Source organism: Manis javanica, chromosome 14, assembly GCF_040802235.1.
Source record: "Manis javanica isolate MJ-LG chromosome 14, MJ_LKY, whole genome shotgun sequence".
NCBI lineage: Eukaryota > Metazoa > Chordata > Mammalia > Pholidota > Manidae > Manis > Manis javanica.
In genome coordinates this window covers 2186922-2203805 of record NC_133169.1, presented here as the reverse complement: position 1 = coordinate 2203805, position 16884 = coordinate 2186922, and the positions used below count along the sequence as shown (strand labels likewise).

Here is a 16884-nt window from a genome sequence, read left to right as displayed (position 1 = left end):
AACTTGACTAGAAGTAGCTTTAACAACAAGAGGTTTATTAACACGCAAGACCCCAGGCCAGGCACACCTTTGTTCATTAGCTCAGCGGCCAGCGATGTCATTAGAGACGCGCCTCTTTCCGCCCTCCTTGTTTCATCCTCTGCGTGGAGTCTTTGTTCTCAAGCTCCTTACCCGGCCTCCGGCCTCCGGATGGCTGCTGGGGCTTCCGGCAGGCAGCGTGTGAACAAAGGCGCCGGCAAGAGGAGCCGAATTTCCCCCGTGCCCTCCTTATTAGGGAGGAAAAGTGTAGGCGAAGCCCCAGCAGCTTGCCCCAGCCCCCACTGGGCGGAGGGGCTGAGGAGCCGTCTGCGCCCTGGGGACCTGAGCCGAGGGAGGTGAGCTCCAGAACCAAACAGGGTTCCCAGCCGAGGGGAGTGGGAGCGTGGGACGGGAAGAGGGCACAGTGGGCACTACTCGGGTTTGGTATTCTGGCAGTAGGGAAAAGATAGTAAACATCTTTCTTTGCACGGCTTAGTTTTGACTGACATTGGTTAAAATAATTGTAGGGTATGTATTTTATGAATAGCTGGTTTCCATTCCTTTTCTGGTTAAACGTTAATGCTTTGTATGCAGAGGCAGGCGTTTCTGGAGGACGGGCTGGGTGGAAGAGAGGCGCCTTATCACCGGGGCTGCAGGGACACGTACTGCTCGGGAAGCCCGGCGTGGGTGTCACAGTGGTCCTATGACGTCGCTCTTTCATTGTCCCTGTTTTACACGTGGAGAAACTGAGGCTGGGTTGGGTTGTGTCCGGTGCTTGAGGTCAGTGATTAATGGCAGAGCTGGGACCCGCCCCAGACCCCCTGCCCTCGGGCTTGTGCTTGTTCCTGGCTTCATTTCCATCGTCATCATCGTTAGGCTCCTTTATCTCCGAGTCATAACATGAAGCTGTTTCACATCTCCTTTCGGCTTTTAAAGTGACATAAATGCTGAGCAAGGAGTTTTGTGAATAATGAGCATAAGGAATATGGACGAGCAGACAGGTACCCTCTCCTACAGGCGCTGGTGCCAGGCAGTGGGTGTGACCCGTCGAATAAAGGGCTCCGAGTCCGGGAGCCTGCCCCAGACCAGGGCAGCTTCTGAGGGTGAATAGGGGCCTGAAGGCGGTGTCCTGCCCCTCTGTGGACCCTTTCCTGCCGCCCCTTCCTCCCCGCCTCTACCAGTACGTTTTTATATTGGAATGCATTTCACACAGTGGAATTCAGGAGTAATTTTATCTGTAATTGGAACTAAAAGAAGACACCTAGGTCAGACAGTTCATTTCTTGGCCCATTTTCAGTAGTTAAGGACTACTTGTGTAATAAATAATGGGGAAAAAAATACATCGAGAGCCATTTTTCACTTGAGTGTTACAATTCTGTGGCAAAGCCAGAACGGGGGGCGGGAGGGAGACTGAGATACACAGTAAGAACAGCTGGGCCCGCACGGTGCTGGCCGTGGTGTGGTTTCAATTCTCAAACACCTGCAAGTGAAAGAAAGTCTTAGCAGCGGCGGGTGCATTTCCAGCTGATCTTGGTTCACTAGAGCCTCCTGAAATCCTACAGGTCTCATTGGCCCTCGAAATCAGGGTCCTGGGCATGTTCCACAGAGAGCCAGGCTACCTTCAGCTTCCAAACACCCTTCAGAGCTGGACTTCAGAGAGCTGTTCTGGACAGGGTCGATCCCGCTGTGGACCCTACAGCTCACCCACACCAGGACTCCCCAGGATCCATGATGGACCCACCCCTTTGTGCAGCAGCTGCAGGGGGCCAAGGACAAAACCCCTGGCCTCAGGGCCGTCCTACAGTCTGAGGGCCGGACAGTCTGCCGGCTCTTGGTGGGTGCTTGGAGAAACCAGAGCCACCCACAGGGAGGAAGTCCCTTTGTCCTTCGGTGTTTTCCCGGTTGCTTTCAACAAACTGTGTTTTGTTCCAGGGAAGACGGTGCTGTCTACGTGAAGGACCTTACCAGCCCCTTGGCTGCCCCTGAGACCGCTCTGTGTTTTCCTTTGCTTCCGCTGTCCTCTTTCTTTTCCGTTCACACTGTGTCAGTTGCCCACTGCTGTGTAACAAACCACCTCAGAACAGCAGCCTAAAACAAGCACCGTTTATTTGGCTCCAGATTCTGTGGTTGGCTGGCCGATCTCTGTGGCACTGTGCGTCTGCAGCTGCACGGACAGCCGCTGGCGGTCCTGCTCACTGTCTATCAGTCGGCGGCTAGGCGGTGTTGGGCTGAAGTGCCCATCTCAGCCCTGAGACCCTGATCCCAGTCCCATGGGTCGAGGAGTTCCATGATGGGTGCAGAGTAGTGACTGAGAAGGAATATTACATTGCTGTAGAAATTTCCAAACGCATAAGTAGAATACCGTAGCAAGTGTCTGTGTGCCAGCTTTAGCGTCACCAGAAGACACCAAGTCTCGTTTCAAAGTCAGTCCTGGACATAATGTTCCTAAGACATCATCTTGACACATTCAAGAGAGGGAATTCTGCACAGGACCCCAGACACTGTCCCTGTAATTACTTGTTCTACACTCGCATCTGAAGGGACCACCCTTTTTCCAAGTCTCTAATTCTGCCTTCCCTCCCCAGGGCCCAGTCATATATGCACAGTTAGACCATTCCGGCGGACATCCCAGCGACAAGATTAACAAGTCCGAGTCTGTGGTGTATGCGGACATCCGGAAAAACTAAGGGAAGACTCAGATCATATCCTAAGCACTCCTGTGCAGCAAGTGTAGCCTGTGGACACGCATGACCTCGGAAGCCTGGGACGGAGGAGCACACTTACTCGTGGAGGGGGAGACAGATGTGTGTGAAGGACATGCACAGATATTCCGTTTAATCCTCTGCTGTGAGGAACCCATGTTGCATGATGAAAAGATGGTATGATTCTGTGTCTGTATACATTGTCTTGCTGTCTTTGTACTTTCTTTCAGGGTCTCTTACAGTTGGAAAAATACAGAAACATTCCAGTCACCATCACTTAGGTGGGGTTTGCCTTACTGGACACAGTGGCGGGTCTCTTGGCGTCCCGGTAGACGTGGCCTTCGGTCCAAGGGCTCAGCCTGCCTTTGCAGTTACTGTAGCTGGAGAACGGAAATGCTGTTGGACAAGTAGCCGGGGGGCCCCTAACCCAGTACCTCCTATTTGTGTAGTTGTTAGAAAACATCCATTTGCTATACCATTTAGAGGCAGTCTCAGAAGTTTTTGTTGATGTTTTTTCTCTAAAATACAGGGCAGATTTTTGCTTTATACGTTGTGTAGACTTACCCGAATGTATCGCTTTTATCATATCAGTCATGGATTCATCACAGCGATGAGTAGATTGATGGATGCCAGAAGCCACTGCTTCCTAGGAACTTTGTGTCAGGACCAAGCATGTAATGAAGCAGAAACGCAGGCCTCGCCTGGGGGGGTCCTGCACCCCGCCCCGTGCAGCTGGAGGAGAGTGTTATTTCCTTCCCAGTGGGCAGCAATGGGGTGGTAGGAGGCCAGGGTCCGGATTCCAGAGCCGGCTCTCCGTGCAGCCTCGGCCACGCTCTGCATGGCTTTGTGGTGTCTCAGCCCTCTGAGGCGAACGGTGGGCCAGGTTTTTAGATCAGCAGGCAGGCCTAGTACATCTGCTTTGGAAATCTCTCTCTTTTCCTTTTTAGCTCCCCCTCCCCCCTATTGTGTGGAATCAACAAAGTAAAATGAGGAAAAATCTAGAAACTTGGTATCTGTTCCTATAACCTATTTCTCCCATCGACTACCCACCACCCATCTCAAACCTGTGAGTGTTTATCTTTTCCTGGGAATGAAGAGCATGGTGAGGATCACTAAGTATTTATGTATATGGTCATTTCTGCATTTTCTGGGTTACTGTCTTAATAGAACTTTTTCCCATTTAAAGTGATCTGAGAGCACAGTTACAGGGAGAATCACCGACTAGTGGCCGCAGAACACGGCTGGGTGAGTGGCTGTGGCACCAGCCCCATCCGTTGGGCCTGAGGCGCCTGGGAGCCGCGTCCCCCTCTGCCCACCCCCGTCGTCTCTGTGAGGGATTTGAGAGGATTCAGGGAGGGCGTAAAGCGGGTCTCGGACTGAAAGGTGTGCGTGAGGTGATGGACTGAGGAAGGGGCCCAAGCTGCACAGCGACCCTCCCCGACATGAGTGGGCTTTACTTTCTGAGAGGCGGCAGGTCGCACCTGTGAGGCTCCAGCTTGCGACCCACCCAGCGAGTGAGCGCAGCGGCCTCCGTGCCACGCGTGCGAGCCCCCTCTGGTGGGGCTCACTGTCCCGGGCGCGTGGGCCCGGTGTGAGGGGGCAACACAGACGTCTCCACAGAGCAGCCCGCCTTGCCTCCTAAAACCTGTCTGCATCCTGTTTGGAAACCGCAGGTGCCTCGAAAAGACCTGCGGGGGCGCAGCAGGGGGGAGGGCTGTGGCATCGGCACCATCTTCAGTCGGATGCCAAGGGAACGGCGCCCTTGGTGGGCCTGCCGGGGCTGTGACAGCCGCACAGCTGGCCGAGGCCGTTCTTCAGGGGGAAGGGACACGCGCTGAGGGGCCAAGTGTGTGCATTTATCTGTGGGATGTTTCCTTACATTTTTTACAGAGGAAAGGGTCATTCTCTGTGCCTTTCACCGGTCCTAGAATAAACTGCACGTTCCTAAAGCCTCTCGGTAGCAGAAGCCTGACTGTCCCCTTTCCGGTCGAGAGAGGTCTGTGTGTGAGGCTGGCACTGCCTGGGAGGCCCCCAGGCCTTCCTCCCCTCACTGTCCATGCCGCCTGCTCCCCGGCCCTCCGGCGTTGGCCTAGGCCTCTCCTCGCCCCTGTCCTCCTCCCCTGCAGGTGAGGGCATTCTGCACTCCCGCCCGCCCTGGTCTGCGGGGTGCCTGTCTAGGGATGTTGCTTGCGTGTGGGTAGAACTACCCGGCATCCAGGCCATCTCCCCACAGCCTCTGGCTTTTCTAGCCCTTTCTCCTGTGCCCCTCTGTCCCCATGCCGAGCCACAGATGACAATGTGGGGGTTGCTTCCAAATGCCCCACCTTACAGCCAGATCAGACCTCGCAAAATTACTCGTGGTGGTTGTAACGGGGTGCCTGCCTAAAAGTGATTACTGTGAGATGAAAATTCCAAGCCATCTGTAGTTTTCAATGGAAATGTATCCAGCTGGGGAAAAACTGTCAGGTTCATTGCTATGGTTTTTTTCTTTTTCAATTGTACTTACTTCTGTGGATATTTTAATACATCTTTTTCAATTACTGAACTGTGTCATGTGCTCGGTCAAGCAGAGAAAGAGAAAAGCCTTGCTATTCATTCCACCCTGGCCACGCTGGTTTGCCAGGAGCACCACTCGCGCGCCTGTCTTGGGCCCTTGGCACGGCCGTGTCCTCTGTCTGGAACACACGCTCCGTGCGTGTGGGTGCAACTCGCACGTGAGCCGCGTCCATCACCTGCAAGGCGGCCAAAACGAAGACACACGTCCCCCGTCGTACGAGGGCAGCCGCCGTGGGATTGTACGGGTCCTCTGTCTCTACAGCTCCTCCCAAGTTAGAACCAAGTGTTGGGACTTTCCTTCCGCGGGAGCCCTGGGAAATGGGCAGCAGCCGCGTCCCGTTGTTCCTGAGGAGCTGTGGCCCGGAGCTGACTCTGCGGCATTAAGACGAAACTCACAGCCTCTTACCCCCTTGAGGAGGTCGGCCCCACGGAGCCCTCTGGCGGCAGGGTTTAGACCAGTAACTGATCCCAGCTGCCTACAGAGCTGGAGCGTTCGCAGAGGAGGAAAGGGCTGTTTTTAGCTTTAGTAGAGGTGGTGGCAGGTAGGAACTGACCACCTGCTTTTAGGTGGGTCCACCCCCCACCCTACACAAACACACATACACACATTCTGCCTGTATATTTGAGGTTTTTCATTATAAAGCACTTCTAATCTGTACAAAAAAATATTAAAATCAACCCCCTTTTATCCATCCTCAATGAATATTTCACCCATCCCTTTCTTTTCCTCCTTTCTGAACTATTTCAAAATCCCAAAATCATGTTTAGTTCAGCCCTACATTCTTTGATGTGCATCTTTAAAAAATAGGAATATTTTCTTATAGAACTGTTATGTCACATTTAACATTTTTAAAGACACATTTAAACAAACAATTCTTTGATTTCCTCTAATACCCAATTCCTACTCAAATTTCCCCTTGTCTCAAAAATGGCATTTTACAAATGTTTTCTTCAAATCAGGATCCAGACTTGATTCTAGTAAAGACGGCCTGCCCGCCTCACAGCGATGGGGTGTCATCGCCCCTGGCACTGTGTCAGTGGGCGTCTGAGAATCAGACCGTCAACTCCCACCAGCTGTTAATCTCTGGTATGGATGCCCCAGAATATTTTAACCCATTTCTGGATATTTCGGCTGTTTCTGGTTGTCTTGTTTTTGTCCATCACAAGTGGTGCTATAACTCATTTGTCCTTATGAACTATTCAAGAAAATAAGCCAAATGCAAAATGATTTGCAGCCAAGGAAAAGCAGCACAGGATGAAACAAGTCCTGGGAGCCCCGTGGAAATGGGGTCTGAGTCCGCCCGAGGTGAGGGTCTCAAGCTCCCCTCCCCTCCTTACATCCGTCCTGAAAAGCCGCTGCTCTGAAGTTTGACTAAGTCAGGTTGTAAGAAAAACAACCGGGGGCAGAAGGCGGGAGGGAGCCCCACACCTGCAGGACCGGCTGTGTTTACAAGGAAGGAAACTCAATCTTTCAAGCTCCAACAGCCCCGGCCTGTGCTTCCTCCTGCAAACAGGATGTTAACTGCTGTCCCCTCTCGGCTCAGGGTTCGGAGTTCACTGTTGGCTCATTCCTCCCTCACGACCCCGTGGGTCTGGGGCTCTTCCAGAGAAGGAAGGCGGGGATTTTTTTTCCCTGCCGTCTAATTTTCTGATCTCCCTCCATCTGGGAAGGGGAAGCCTGGCGGGTTTAGTATTCTCACACTTCCTTTTGAGCCTGGCCCTCTAGGGCTGTGCGCCTGACACATCTGTAGTAACTCTGCCCTTTGGGGCATTAAGTGATCCCCTGACCCAAGGCTGCTGTGGGAGGGGCGAGTGCCGGCCTGCTGAAGGCCTGAGGCGTCCCTTCCCTGATCAGGACTCCAAGGACACCGAGTTTCAAATCAAGATCCTTTCTTGGTTCTTTCCCTGGCTTTGAGTAGAGTTATTTTTTAAAATTAGAGAGTCCTTCTAATAACCAAATTATTATTCTTTCTAATAACCAAATGAAAAAAACAGGATTTAAATTTACTGTGTAGGGAATCTCTTAAGGTATACCACAGGCCCAGAGGAACGCGGAACATTTTGCAGATCCTGGCCTTGCTGTTGAGGAGGAGCCCCAGGCTTTCTGTGGGCAAGGCAGAGAGGGAGAGCTCTGAAAAGCTCGCATCACCAGCCTGGTCCCAAAGAAGGTGGGACATCCGGCCAACACATGGCGATGCGCAGGTGTCCCAGTGCTGCGTCCTCCGGCTCAGGGCTGAGGGGTGTGAGACAGACTACATCACGGGAAAGGAGCCCGCACGGCGGGGCGCGCAGCCTGATCCCTGGGCACAGGGCACCTCAGAACACGTCAGGCTGGGCTGTCAGACAGACGCTGAGCCAGTGACTCACTGTTGGCTAATAACGTTGAGCAAGAGAGAAAAAGGCCAAGGGAGAGAAGTGGAGTGAACTTAGGAGCGGTGTTAGCACTTGGCTGGAGATAACTGGCCACCTTCCACATCCCCTAAAAAAATGCCATTAGAGAAAGCCAAAGATTTGGTTCCTCTTGGAAGTTTGATGTCTCTTCAATTCTTTCAGGATCTTAGATTTTGATTCTTCCAGGGCCACCCCACAGGCCCCCTCCCTGTTGGCAGACGTGCATTAGTGTCACTGCAAGCTGCACCCCTTCCCCTGGGGGCAGAGGCGGCTGAAGCAGGGGGACGTGGGGAGCTGGGTAGGTCCTGGAGTCACGGCAGGCGGGGGACCCGCGTGGCCGGAGGACTAGCCCATCTGGCGGCAACATTCCCTCTTACCCGATGGTCATTCCCCTCCGCCGCAGGCTGCTATATACTCTGCTGTAAACATGCCCCGCGTCACCCTTACATGGTTAATGCAGTTCCTGCACCATCCTGTGGGGCAGCCACAGCCACGTGTGAGGTGCCAGGATGCAGCCGTGCACAAGATGGCATGCTGAGGGCCTTCTAGGGCCTGACACCAGCAAGCAGCTGGGGACACCATGAAGGAGACAGAACAGAATGCCTGCCCTTGACCAGCCCCAAGCTGGCGGCACCAAGCAGCCCCACGAGCAGCTCTAAGCAAGGCCACAGAGGCCACTAGGGAGTGACGGGGCAGACTGGCATTCAGGGCAGGACACTGATACCCGAAGACTGGTGAAGACCACCGAGCTAGGAGCAGGGATGGGAGAGCGAAGCCACGGTGATCAGAGCATTGGATATGGTGGGGTGCCAGGCCTTGAACGCCTTGCATGCCAGGCTGAGAAATGGGGAGGTGGTCCCGAAGGTGAGCAGGACTTCAAGCAGAGTCATAAACGGGGATCTGCATTTTAGCAAGCTTCCCCTGCCGGCTGTGGGTCAGAAACGGCGAGACAGTGAGCTGGGTGGCTGTGCGGAGCAGCACTGGGCATGAGGATGAGGGGCGCGCCCACAGGTGGTAGGAGGGGAGGGAACGGTGGTGGCAGAGTGGAGTGACCGCCTGGGGAATCCGAGGGAGGAGAGTCCCAGAGGGCAGGGGCTGGCAGGACTGGGCCCTGAGGGGGCCGCGCTGGGGGCGGGGGCGGAGGAGCAAATGCCATAGTCTACTGAGCAAACAGTGGGGGCCGGGCCGGTGCTGGGGACCTCTCAGTCCTCACTTCACAGGCCTCCCCCCTGTACTTGTTGCTTTGAAGCATTTTCCTCAGAGAGTGGATCTCCGACTTCAATATGATCCACGCCCTCTTAATTTCTTTCAAACCTAAGCCCTTAGGTCTGTCTCCGTTGCCCTTTATTGCAGGCTGTCAGCAAAGGCCTCCAGCCCTCATCCCCGTCCACCTCGCTTCCCACCCATTCTCCACAAAGAGGGTGGTGTTGCCGGAGCAGATAGGTGGCCCACACCCCTCCTCAGTCACGTCACTGAGTGACTCTTGACCTGTAACCCCACAAGGCCACCCGCCACCCAGACGCTCCCCGCCTCCTGTCACATACCTCCCCTCGCTCAGTGGAGCTCTAGCCAGAGCAGGCAGGGGACCTGGCTCTCCACGGCCTGAAAGTCTTCACCTGGCTGAGGACTCCCTCTTCCAGGAAGCCTTCTAGAACTTTTAAAGCCACAGCAGGGTGCGCGCCTCCCCACTTAGTTCGCCTGCAGACACTATGCTGTCCTTCGTAAGTCTGCGTTTTGATTGTTCCTCAGCAGGATTCTGGCTGCTCTGCCTGAATTAACTCGTACCAACCTCACGAGGTAGCTCCTACTAACAATCCCATTTTACAGACAAGGGAACTGAGACGCAAAGAGGTCAGATAACTTGCCCAAGGACACAGCGGGCACTGGGCCGTGTGGAGAGCCAGTCCAGGGAGGTCCCAGGCCCACTGACGCAGGCAGTTTCTTATCCGCTGGTGTGACCCAAACACAGAGCCTGGCCAGGACAGCTCATGTTAAGTATTTTGTGCCAATCGCCGTGAGGACCCATATAGTCCACTCATTCATTAGCTAGTAGGCTCCTTCTAAGGGGCCCGTGAGAACTAACTGGCGATGATCAGATGAAGGTATTCTAACACATTCATTAAATCGCAAATGCCTTCTGAAACTCAGGCACCGAGCCTAGTGCTGGAGGTGAGACAAGGCTGGCAGGGCCTGGCGGAGAAGTCCAAGGCTAGTGGTAAGAAAAACAGGACCATCGCCTCTTGGGGCGGGTCCCAAGGCCGTCGTGATCATCTGCCTTCTCCCAAGAAGAGTCCCAGCCAGAATCGACTTTCCCAAGTGTGTTGCTGGGAACTAGCGCCGGGAGCTCGCCGCAGGTAAGAGGGGGCCGCTGCAGAAGCCCTCGGGGCCCTGGACGCAGAGCTCGGGGAGCAGGGCGGGAGCCGCTCGGCGGCCACGCGGGCCCGGTGCCGCCACCTGCCGGCCGGAGAGGGGCGCCGCCCGCCCTGCCGCGAGGAGGAGCCGCCGCCAGACCGCCGCGGGGGCGCCTGGCCCCGGCCTGTGCGGTTCCGGCGGGAGGAAACCGACAGGAACGTCTCAGAACCGCCTGTGGCCCAGACGGGGCCAGAACCCAAGTCCGGGGTCTCTGTAAAGCCTGAAGCCCAGTGCGCTGGGTTCAGACGCACGCGTGGAAGGTAAAACCTGCGGACGGCAGCGGGCCCCTTCCTGCCCCTGCTCTGTTCTCGCCCTTTTCCGGGACTGGGGCTGATGCCACCCGCCCTCTCTGTCTCCCTCTCCAGCCTGGCCTCTCCTCCCTGCGCGGCCGCTGCCATTCGCTTCCATTCTTGCTTTAATGAGTTCCTTCTTGCTGGCACTTGTTGCAGCTGAGAATCCTTCCCTGATCAGACACCGGTGAGGTGGCACCGGGTGCGGGGGCGGAGACCTCCCTGCTGCAGCTCCCGCTACCCCTCCTGGAAGCCCTGCCCGGGAGGGGGCCCTGGGGCAGGGCCGGTGCCTCACATCCCCGCAGCTTCCAGCAAGGACCCGCCTAGGCTTGGCCCCCTGTGCCCGTTAGTCCCGTAGACACCTAGTTTCCCCAGGCCAGGCCTCGGGAGCTTGTCTCAGGGGCACAGCCCCTCCTATACCCACTACCCCACACGCGCTGTCCACCCACTCCGGGCAGGGACAGTGTAACCGAAGCGACTGCATTTCAGGGGCAGCTCAGCTGAGCCCCCTGGTGTCTAGGGTCTGTATCAGCTGCTCTCCCCACCCAGCTCCAAGGAACAGGCTGGGTGAGTCCCACCCGGGGGTCTGTTTCCTCTCCTGGACTTAAGAGCTTGTTTGCCCAGGGCAAGGATGGTCTTTTATGTCTTTCTGTCCCAATCAGTGCATGGTGTGGCGATCAGTCAAAAAGTGTTAGTTAGAAAGTAAATCAGTAAATAAATACTGCGAATGATACACAAAACAATGAAGGTAACTGGAGACTGAGGAATCCTGGAGCAGCAGGTCCGCAACTTGGGGGGACAATACTGCATGAACTTTAATATTGGATGTGTTTATTTTTAAACTGGGTCATCTGCCTGATACTAATTGTTAACTTACTTGGCATGTTGAGATTTTCAGAACCCTTACCCTCGCGCTGAAATGGAGCCGTTAGGTAATGAGCCAGCCACAGAGCCCAGTGCCCCGATTGCTGCGCTGGCAGGCCCCCAGGCCTCTGTGGCTAGCCTCCCGCAGGGAGCTCATTGTGTCACCAGGGAGTAAGACACACAGCTCTGCCTTCTGCAGAACCACAGGAAATACTGGCCTGTTTGTTAAAGGAACGTCTGTATGGGCATCACCTATGGAAAACCCCTGTGACAGTTCAAGGTGTGCGAGGTGCTGCCCATCAGAATGGCCTTCCAGGGCCGGAAAGTGACTGGAATCAACAAAACGGAAATCCTAGAGCATCTGTTGAGGTGGCCACCTGAGGGGGCTGCAGATGCAGAGATGGCCGAGTCTACCCTACTCCTGGGAGGCGCCAACGGCCAGTAGGAACCGTCCGTGGGCCAGCAGAGACTGGACCTGGCTCTAGGGCCGATTCTCGGGGATCTGGGAAACGAAGTTGAAGGAGTTTACTTTCTTAAATATAAAAATATGTAAACTGTAAGCATGTAAAAGATAGCCACATCAAAATTACTAATATCTCAGTTAAAAAATTGTATTTCCATAGATGTCTGGTGCATGTGGTTGGGAGGGCTTGGAAGCTGCAGTCAGGCACTACAAGCACATGCCTTTTCCAACCTTGCCTTTACAGACCTCCACAAGAATTTGCCATTGTAACACTTATTGTGCTACATGCAAAAGATTGAGCAACTGGATATTTAAAAATAACAACTTCAGTTTAATAGATTAACCAGAAAGGTATCTGTCTCAAAATGTACCATGTGGGTATTAATATTTTTCCATATGATAAATGGACTGAAATGAACAGGTCAAGAAGCTAAAACAACCTGAAAGGCAAAGCCAGTTTGTGTGAAGCTGAGAGAAAGTAAAGCAGGCCGCTGCCGACCCTTTCTGACCTTCTAGAAAGGAAGAGACTGGCTCTGCGCTGGAAGAAGCAGATCGGAACCCGGAGGGCGCTGGCTGCAGAGAAGAGTTAATAATGGGTAAAATCAAGAGAATGAGTCTTTCTAAGATCTTTTTTCTCTTTCATGAAATATTAGACAGATTTATCCAGAATATTAGTTCTCATCAGGAATTTGTTTTTTTGAACATCCTGCATGTTTACCTTGCCTGATACAATTTTTTGCCACGAGGGGAGGCTCAGGAGAGTTTGATTCCACTGGTCTTCTGGAAATTCGGACGCGGTGTACCACCCTTCCTGAGAAGAAGGGACAAAGAATTAGGCGGCGCTCCTCGGCTTGTGCAATCAGGACCGGTCAACACCAGGAACAGCCGTATGTCCTGGCGCTTTTAAAACCATGTGACCCGTAGACAAATCGTGGGTTTTGCTGCCCAAACTAGGGTACTGACACATGGCTTTTTAAGTAAACGCACAGAGTAGGCATTTGTTACTTAGTCAACAAACCCTGAGTATATGCTGGGTACTCAGCTGGCTTCTGCCTTCTAGGAGGTCACATTCTCTGGGGGCACCGGGGGGCAAGAAGACATGCACACGAATAGGACACAAAGTGGACAGTGCTCAGGGCCACCGAGCAGGGCCGGGGTCTTGCTAATGGGGATTTGAATGAGGGAGGATTCTGTGAGAACTCGAAGGGAAGAGGAGATGCGCACGCCCGGACTGTGGACCCATTACCCCTTTCAGGGAGGCTCAGGAAGACGTGTGATGGCCTCCGTGCCTGGGCCAAGCTCGGCAGGCAGTAAGCTTAGAAGGGTGGGCACCCCCCAGCCCAGCTGGCAGCTGGCGGTACATACTTTGCTTATGTTCAGCCAGCACTTCTCCAGCTCGTTTCCCTGAGTTTCAGAGAGCTGTAAAGCTGTGTTCAGGAAAAGGTCGCAGTTCTGCACGTCTCCCATGAGTGTGCACACATAGGCCATCAGGTGGTAGAGCCTCGGGTAGAAGACAGGGCTGACGGTGTTGTGAGCCACCAGGCTCTCCAAGTTCTGAAGGGGAAGCAGCATATCGGAATCAGACAAGGGTCCTTAACTGCAAGGTCCCCTCCTCCACAGACTCGGCAACATTTCAAGGACAAAAGCAATCCAGTGACCAAGTTTGTTGCGGAGACATACATAGGACACGGCAGAGACAAGGTGGTAAGGTCACATGCGGTAGCCCCAGTGGCCCCCCAGGCCGAGAAGGCAACGTGCTGGGGCTCATCTACACTTCTCTGCAACCTCTCTTTGAAGACATATGTTTTCTTTTGATTGCCAAAGCAATAGAAATTAACTGCCCAAAATTCAGGGAAAAAAATCAAAAGGACCAAAAACAAGAAGGAAGAGCACCCCCGGAGCCAGAGCACCCAGAAAAAATACTTGAGCATTTGGGTATAAGCTTTCCCACTTTTTAAATTTTCTGCCTATTGCTCACAGGCCCCCCTCCCCACACACTGGGATCCACGCAGTAGGGTAACATCTTTTTTCTCATTTGGCAGCAAGTTTTGAACATTTTCGATGACCTGATTCTTACATCAGGACTCACAAATTCAAATGCTGGCAGGAGCCAGGCAAGTAGCATAAATAAGCTGCATGCAGCCTGGCAGATGGAGTAGGTCACGCCTGGAGAAGGGGTGCCGCCCGCGTCCCCTCTCGTCAGGCCCAGCTAACGCTGCCCTTAAGGAATGTGGGCCTAAAGTCACCAGACACTCTGTTTTTTAAAACAAGGGTCAGGAATTCAGATTTTTTAATGTGAACTCTCCCAATGTCACAATGTGCCATTTCTGACTTAACCTTCTCTTTGAAGGGCAGATGGTTTTTATTTTCTCTTGGTTTTTTAATACTATAAACCTGAGGTCAACATCTTTACAGATAACTTTTTGTTTGCAATCCGATTATCTCCTTAAGATAATTCCCAGGTAAAGAATTAAAGGGTTTGCCTATTTTAAAGAAATTTAGGCATTTTGCCAGAATGCTGTCTAGAACGTTCATGAAAAGCCTTCAGAATATGAATGTGTTTTCTCTTGTGTCTTTGCTAATTCGATGGTCAACAATACAGTGTCTTATTGTTTTATTGCATTGACATCAATGCTGTAGAAATGGAATCATAACATAGGGTTTTCCCAACCTGCTTTAGTCCATCAGTTATGTATTCAAGAAGTTAAACATCTACTGTGTATAAGGCATTGTTCTGTGTGCTGTGGGAGATACAAAGTTTTATTTCTCATTTCTTGTGTGCTTGTCCTTTCTGCTCCCCGCCCCCTTCTCAAACAAATCACAAACTCCTCAAGGGCGCCGGATGGTGGGTGTCTTACTCATCTTTATTGTAATCCCAGTAGCACCTACTGTATTCTTGACTGGTACTGTCTTTGAGATGGGTGAGTTTTATCACTTTACTTGGCTTTAAACAAAGACATAGTTTCTTTCAATCACCTGCTAATTTGTCTACCTGGATTTTCATGTATCAGTCTGGCCAAAAGTACCTTTATTAGTACTCAGTCAATATTTGAAAGTGACAGTGACTGCCAGCTCACTTGTCATATGTAATGTGCCTGGTATTCGAAAGGGAAAAGAGAATGTTGGGATAAATTAAAGTGCATGTAAGATGGTAAAAAAAAAAAATCTCTTTTTTCTGAACATGAGGGAATTAAGCATCACAAATCCATCATAGGTTAATTTTCTTGAGTCGAGACAGTTGACTCTATCACATTACATGAAATAAATTATGTAATACACAATAATCACATAAATATTACATAACACATAATAACTGCATACAGCAAAATGCTTTATATAACCAAGCGATTCCCATTTCCTGAGTGGAAGTCAGCAGGGTGCTTTATGAACCAGAAATACAAATACATGTTCTAGGTCAGAGAGAATATACCTCCAAGCAGAGACGACAACGAACTCTCAAGTTTTTAGAGGCAGTGATTCAGTAGCGGACGTGGACAAACTGCGGGACAAGAGCCTGAGCCCGCTGTGCACAGGGCTTTCTGCTCTGCCCGGCGGCAGTGAGGAAGACCCCCCTCGTGACAATGTTCAGAGGATTAAAGGGGCTCCTGTATTTCACTCATCCAAGATGTCTCGTTTTGGAACATTTCAACATCTTGGAAATAGGGATGTGCCTTTAAATTGTCAGCAGCTGGGTTCTGCCTTCAGCCTCAGGGAACTTGGAAGCAGATTCCTGCCTGATGGTGAGGTAGTAGCTCAGCTGACACCTTGATTTCAGCCTTGGAATAAACACCCTAGCAGGGAACCTGATCAACGCCTCCAGACTGCCAGCCTGCCAGACAGGGAGATGGTAAGTGAGGGTTGCCTACGCTGGTACGTCTGTGGCGCTTGGGGAAGCAGCAATGGAAAACACGTACACCTGGGCTCCCGCTTCAAGTGAACGAGGCCAACAGGCATCAAGCTGGCCCCAGAGATTCAGCACTCCCCCTCTCAGGGGCTTGCACACACCAGCTGTAAACCTTGGGAGGTGGGTCCGGGTCTAATTTGCTCATTCTTGTAGCATAGCACCTAGTTCCAGGTACGTATACATACCAATTGAGTATTTGAAATTTCTGTGTGCAAACACTTATCTACCAAGATATTTATCCCAGTAATAGTGGTAGAACACCACAGAAACTATCAAAGAATAGGCAATATTAACTATTAGTATATCTATAAGGTCAACTACTATGCTTTTAGCTAGTGGTGTTAAGAACAACTTAATGGCAGGAAATTATTCGTAACATCTTATTGATAGCTTAAAAAATGGAAATGCGCACATACATACGCACATAGAAAAAACTTAAAAAGTGGTATCTCGTTATGTAAAAGGTGGTTGTCTCTGAGGAGTAAGGTTGTGGGCACTTAGAGCTTCTAATTTGAGGGGAAAGGGTTGCCTTCAAAAATTTGTGCTGTAAATATGTACGAATTCTGTTACCAGGGAAAATAATTATCCCAGGAGACAGGCAGAAACGGAGGGAGGGATTCATCCCAGAAAGCAGAGAGGCGGCCTCACCTTGAGCGCCTCGGCACCACTTTCCTGAGCACTGCTAGGCTGCTCTTCGATTTTCTTTTGGAGGTGGAGAACCTGCCCCTCCAGGAACCTACTGATCCCTTCGTAGTATAGAGCTGTCGGGGTTCTTCTTGGCACTAGATTTTTGACTGTATCGGAAAATTCATGAAAGTAGTTCCATTCCTGGAGTCTGGCATACCTGCACCGCGACAGAAGAGTGAGAACCCTCAGCATCTCCCCTGGGGTGGGCTGCCCCTCCCCAGCGGTCCCTGCGGAGGGGTTGCCCCTAGCACTGGGCCTCTGGAAGCCGGCCGCCTGCCCACCCTGAGGAAATCATGTGCTCTGGAGCAAGGAAAGAATAGGATTTTTTTTCGTGATTTGAGATGAATAGAATCCTTGGAAATGCTCGGTAATACTAGCCACCATTTACTTAACTCACTGGACACCTTCAAAAGTGAAGATCAGGTATTTGGATCTATACATTCTAGGGCTGGAAGGAACGGCTCCAGGTCCAGAGAGACAGTCCAGGCTGGTACTGATGGGAGCGCGGGTCCCAGACCAGGACCAGCCGTGTCCCCTGGGGGCCCCCTTAGGGACGCACCCTCTCCAGCCCAGTCCAGCTCAGGAGAATCAGACAGA

General features: G+C 52.2%; 2 protein-coding genes and 1 long non-coding RNA gene across 6 annotated transcripts in view; 2 read left to right on the top strand and 1 right to left on the bottom strand.

Annotated features, from left to right (window-relative positions):
• Positions 1-5261, top strand: part of MPZL1 (myelin protein zero like 1) — a 48635-nt gene extending 43374 nt beyond the window's left edge. For all 3 annotated transcript variants that reach the window (XM_037023710.2, XM_037023707.2, XM_037023709.2), the window contains one exon: positions 2604-5261. In XM_037023710.2, coding sequence (XP_036879605.2) covers positions 2604-2628 — 25 coding nt within the window. In that variant the 3' untranslated portion in view covers positions 2629-5261. The remainder of the gene's footprint in view (positions 1-2603) is intronic.
• A 3646-nt stretch (positions 5262-8907) lies between these two features.
• Positions 8908-16884, top strand: part of LOC140846247 (uncharacterized) — an 88601-nt gene continuing 80624 nt past the window's right edge. Inside the window, exon 1 of one of the 2 annotated variants that reach the window (XR_012125241.1) lies at positions 8908-10339. This is a non-coding gene — a long non-coding RNA (uncharacterized lncRNA). The remainder of the gene's footprint in view (positions 10340-16884) is intronic. The other variant, XR_012125239.1, reaches the window with a different exon arrangement.
• The window catches only part of ADCY10 (adenylate cyclase 10), a 64283-nt gene continuing 58116 nt past the window's right edge, over positions 10718-16884 (bottom strand). The window contains exons 31-33 of the mRNA XM_073221997.1: positions 16249-16444; positions 13062-13250; positions 10718-12507 (exon numbers count right to left, since the gene is read on the bottom strand). Coding sequence (XP_073078098.1) covers positions 12346-12507; positions 13062-13250; positions 16249-16444 — 547 coding nt within the window. The 3' untranslated portion in view covers positions 10718-12345. The remainder of the gene's footprint in view (positions 12508-13061; positions 13251-16248; positions 16445-16884) is intronic.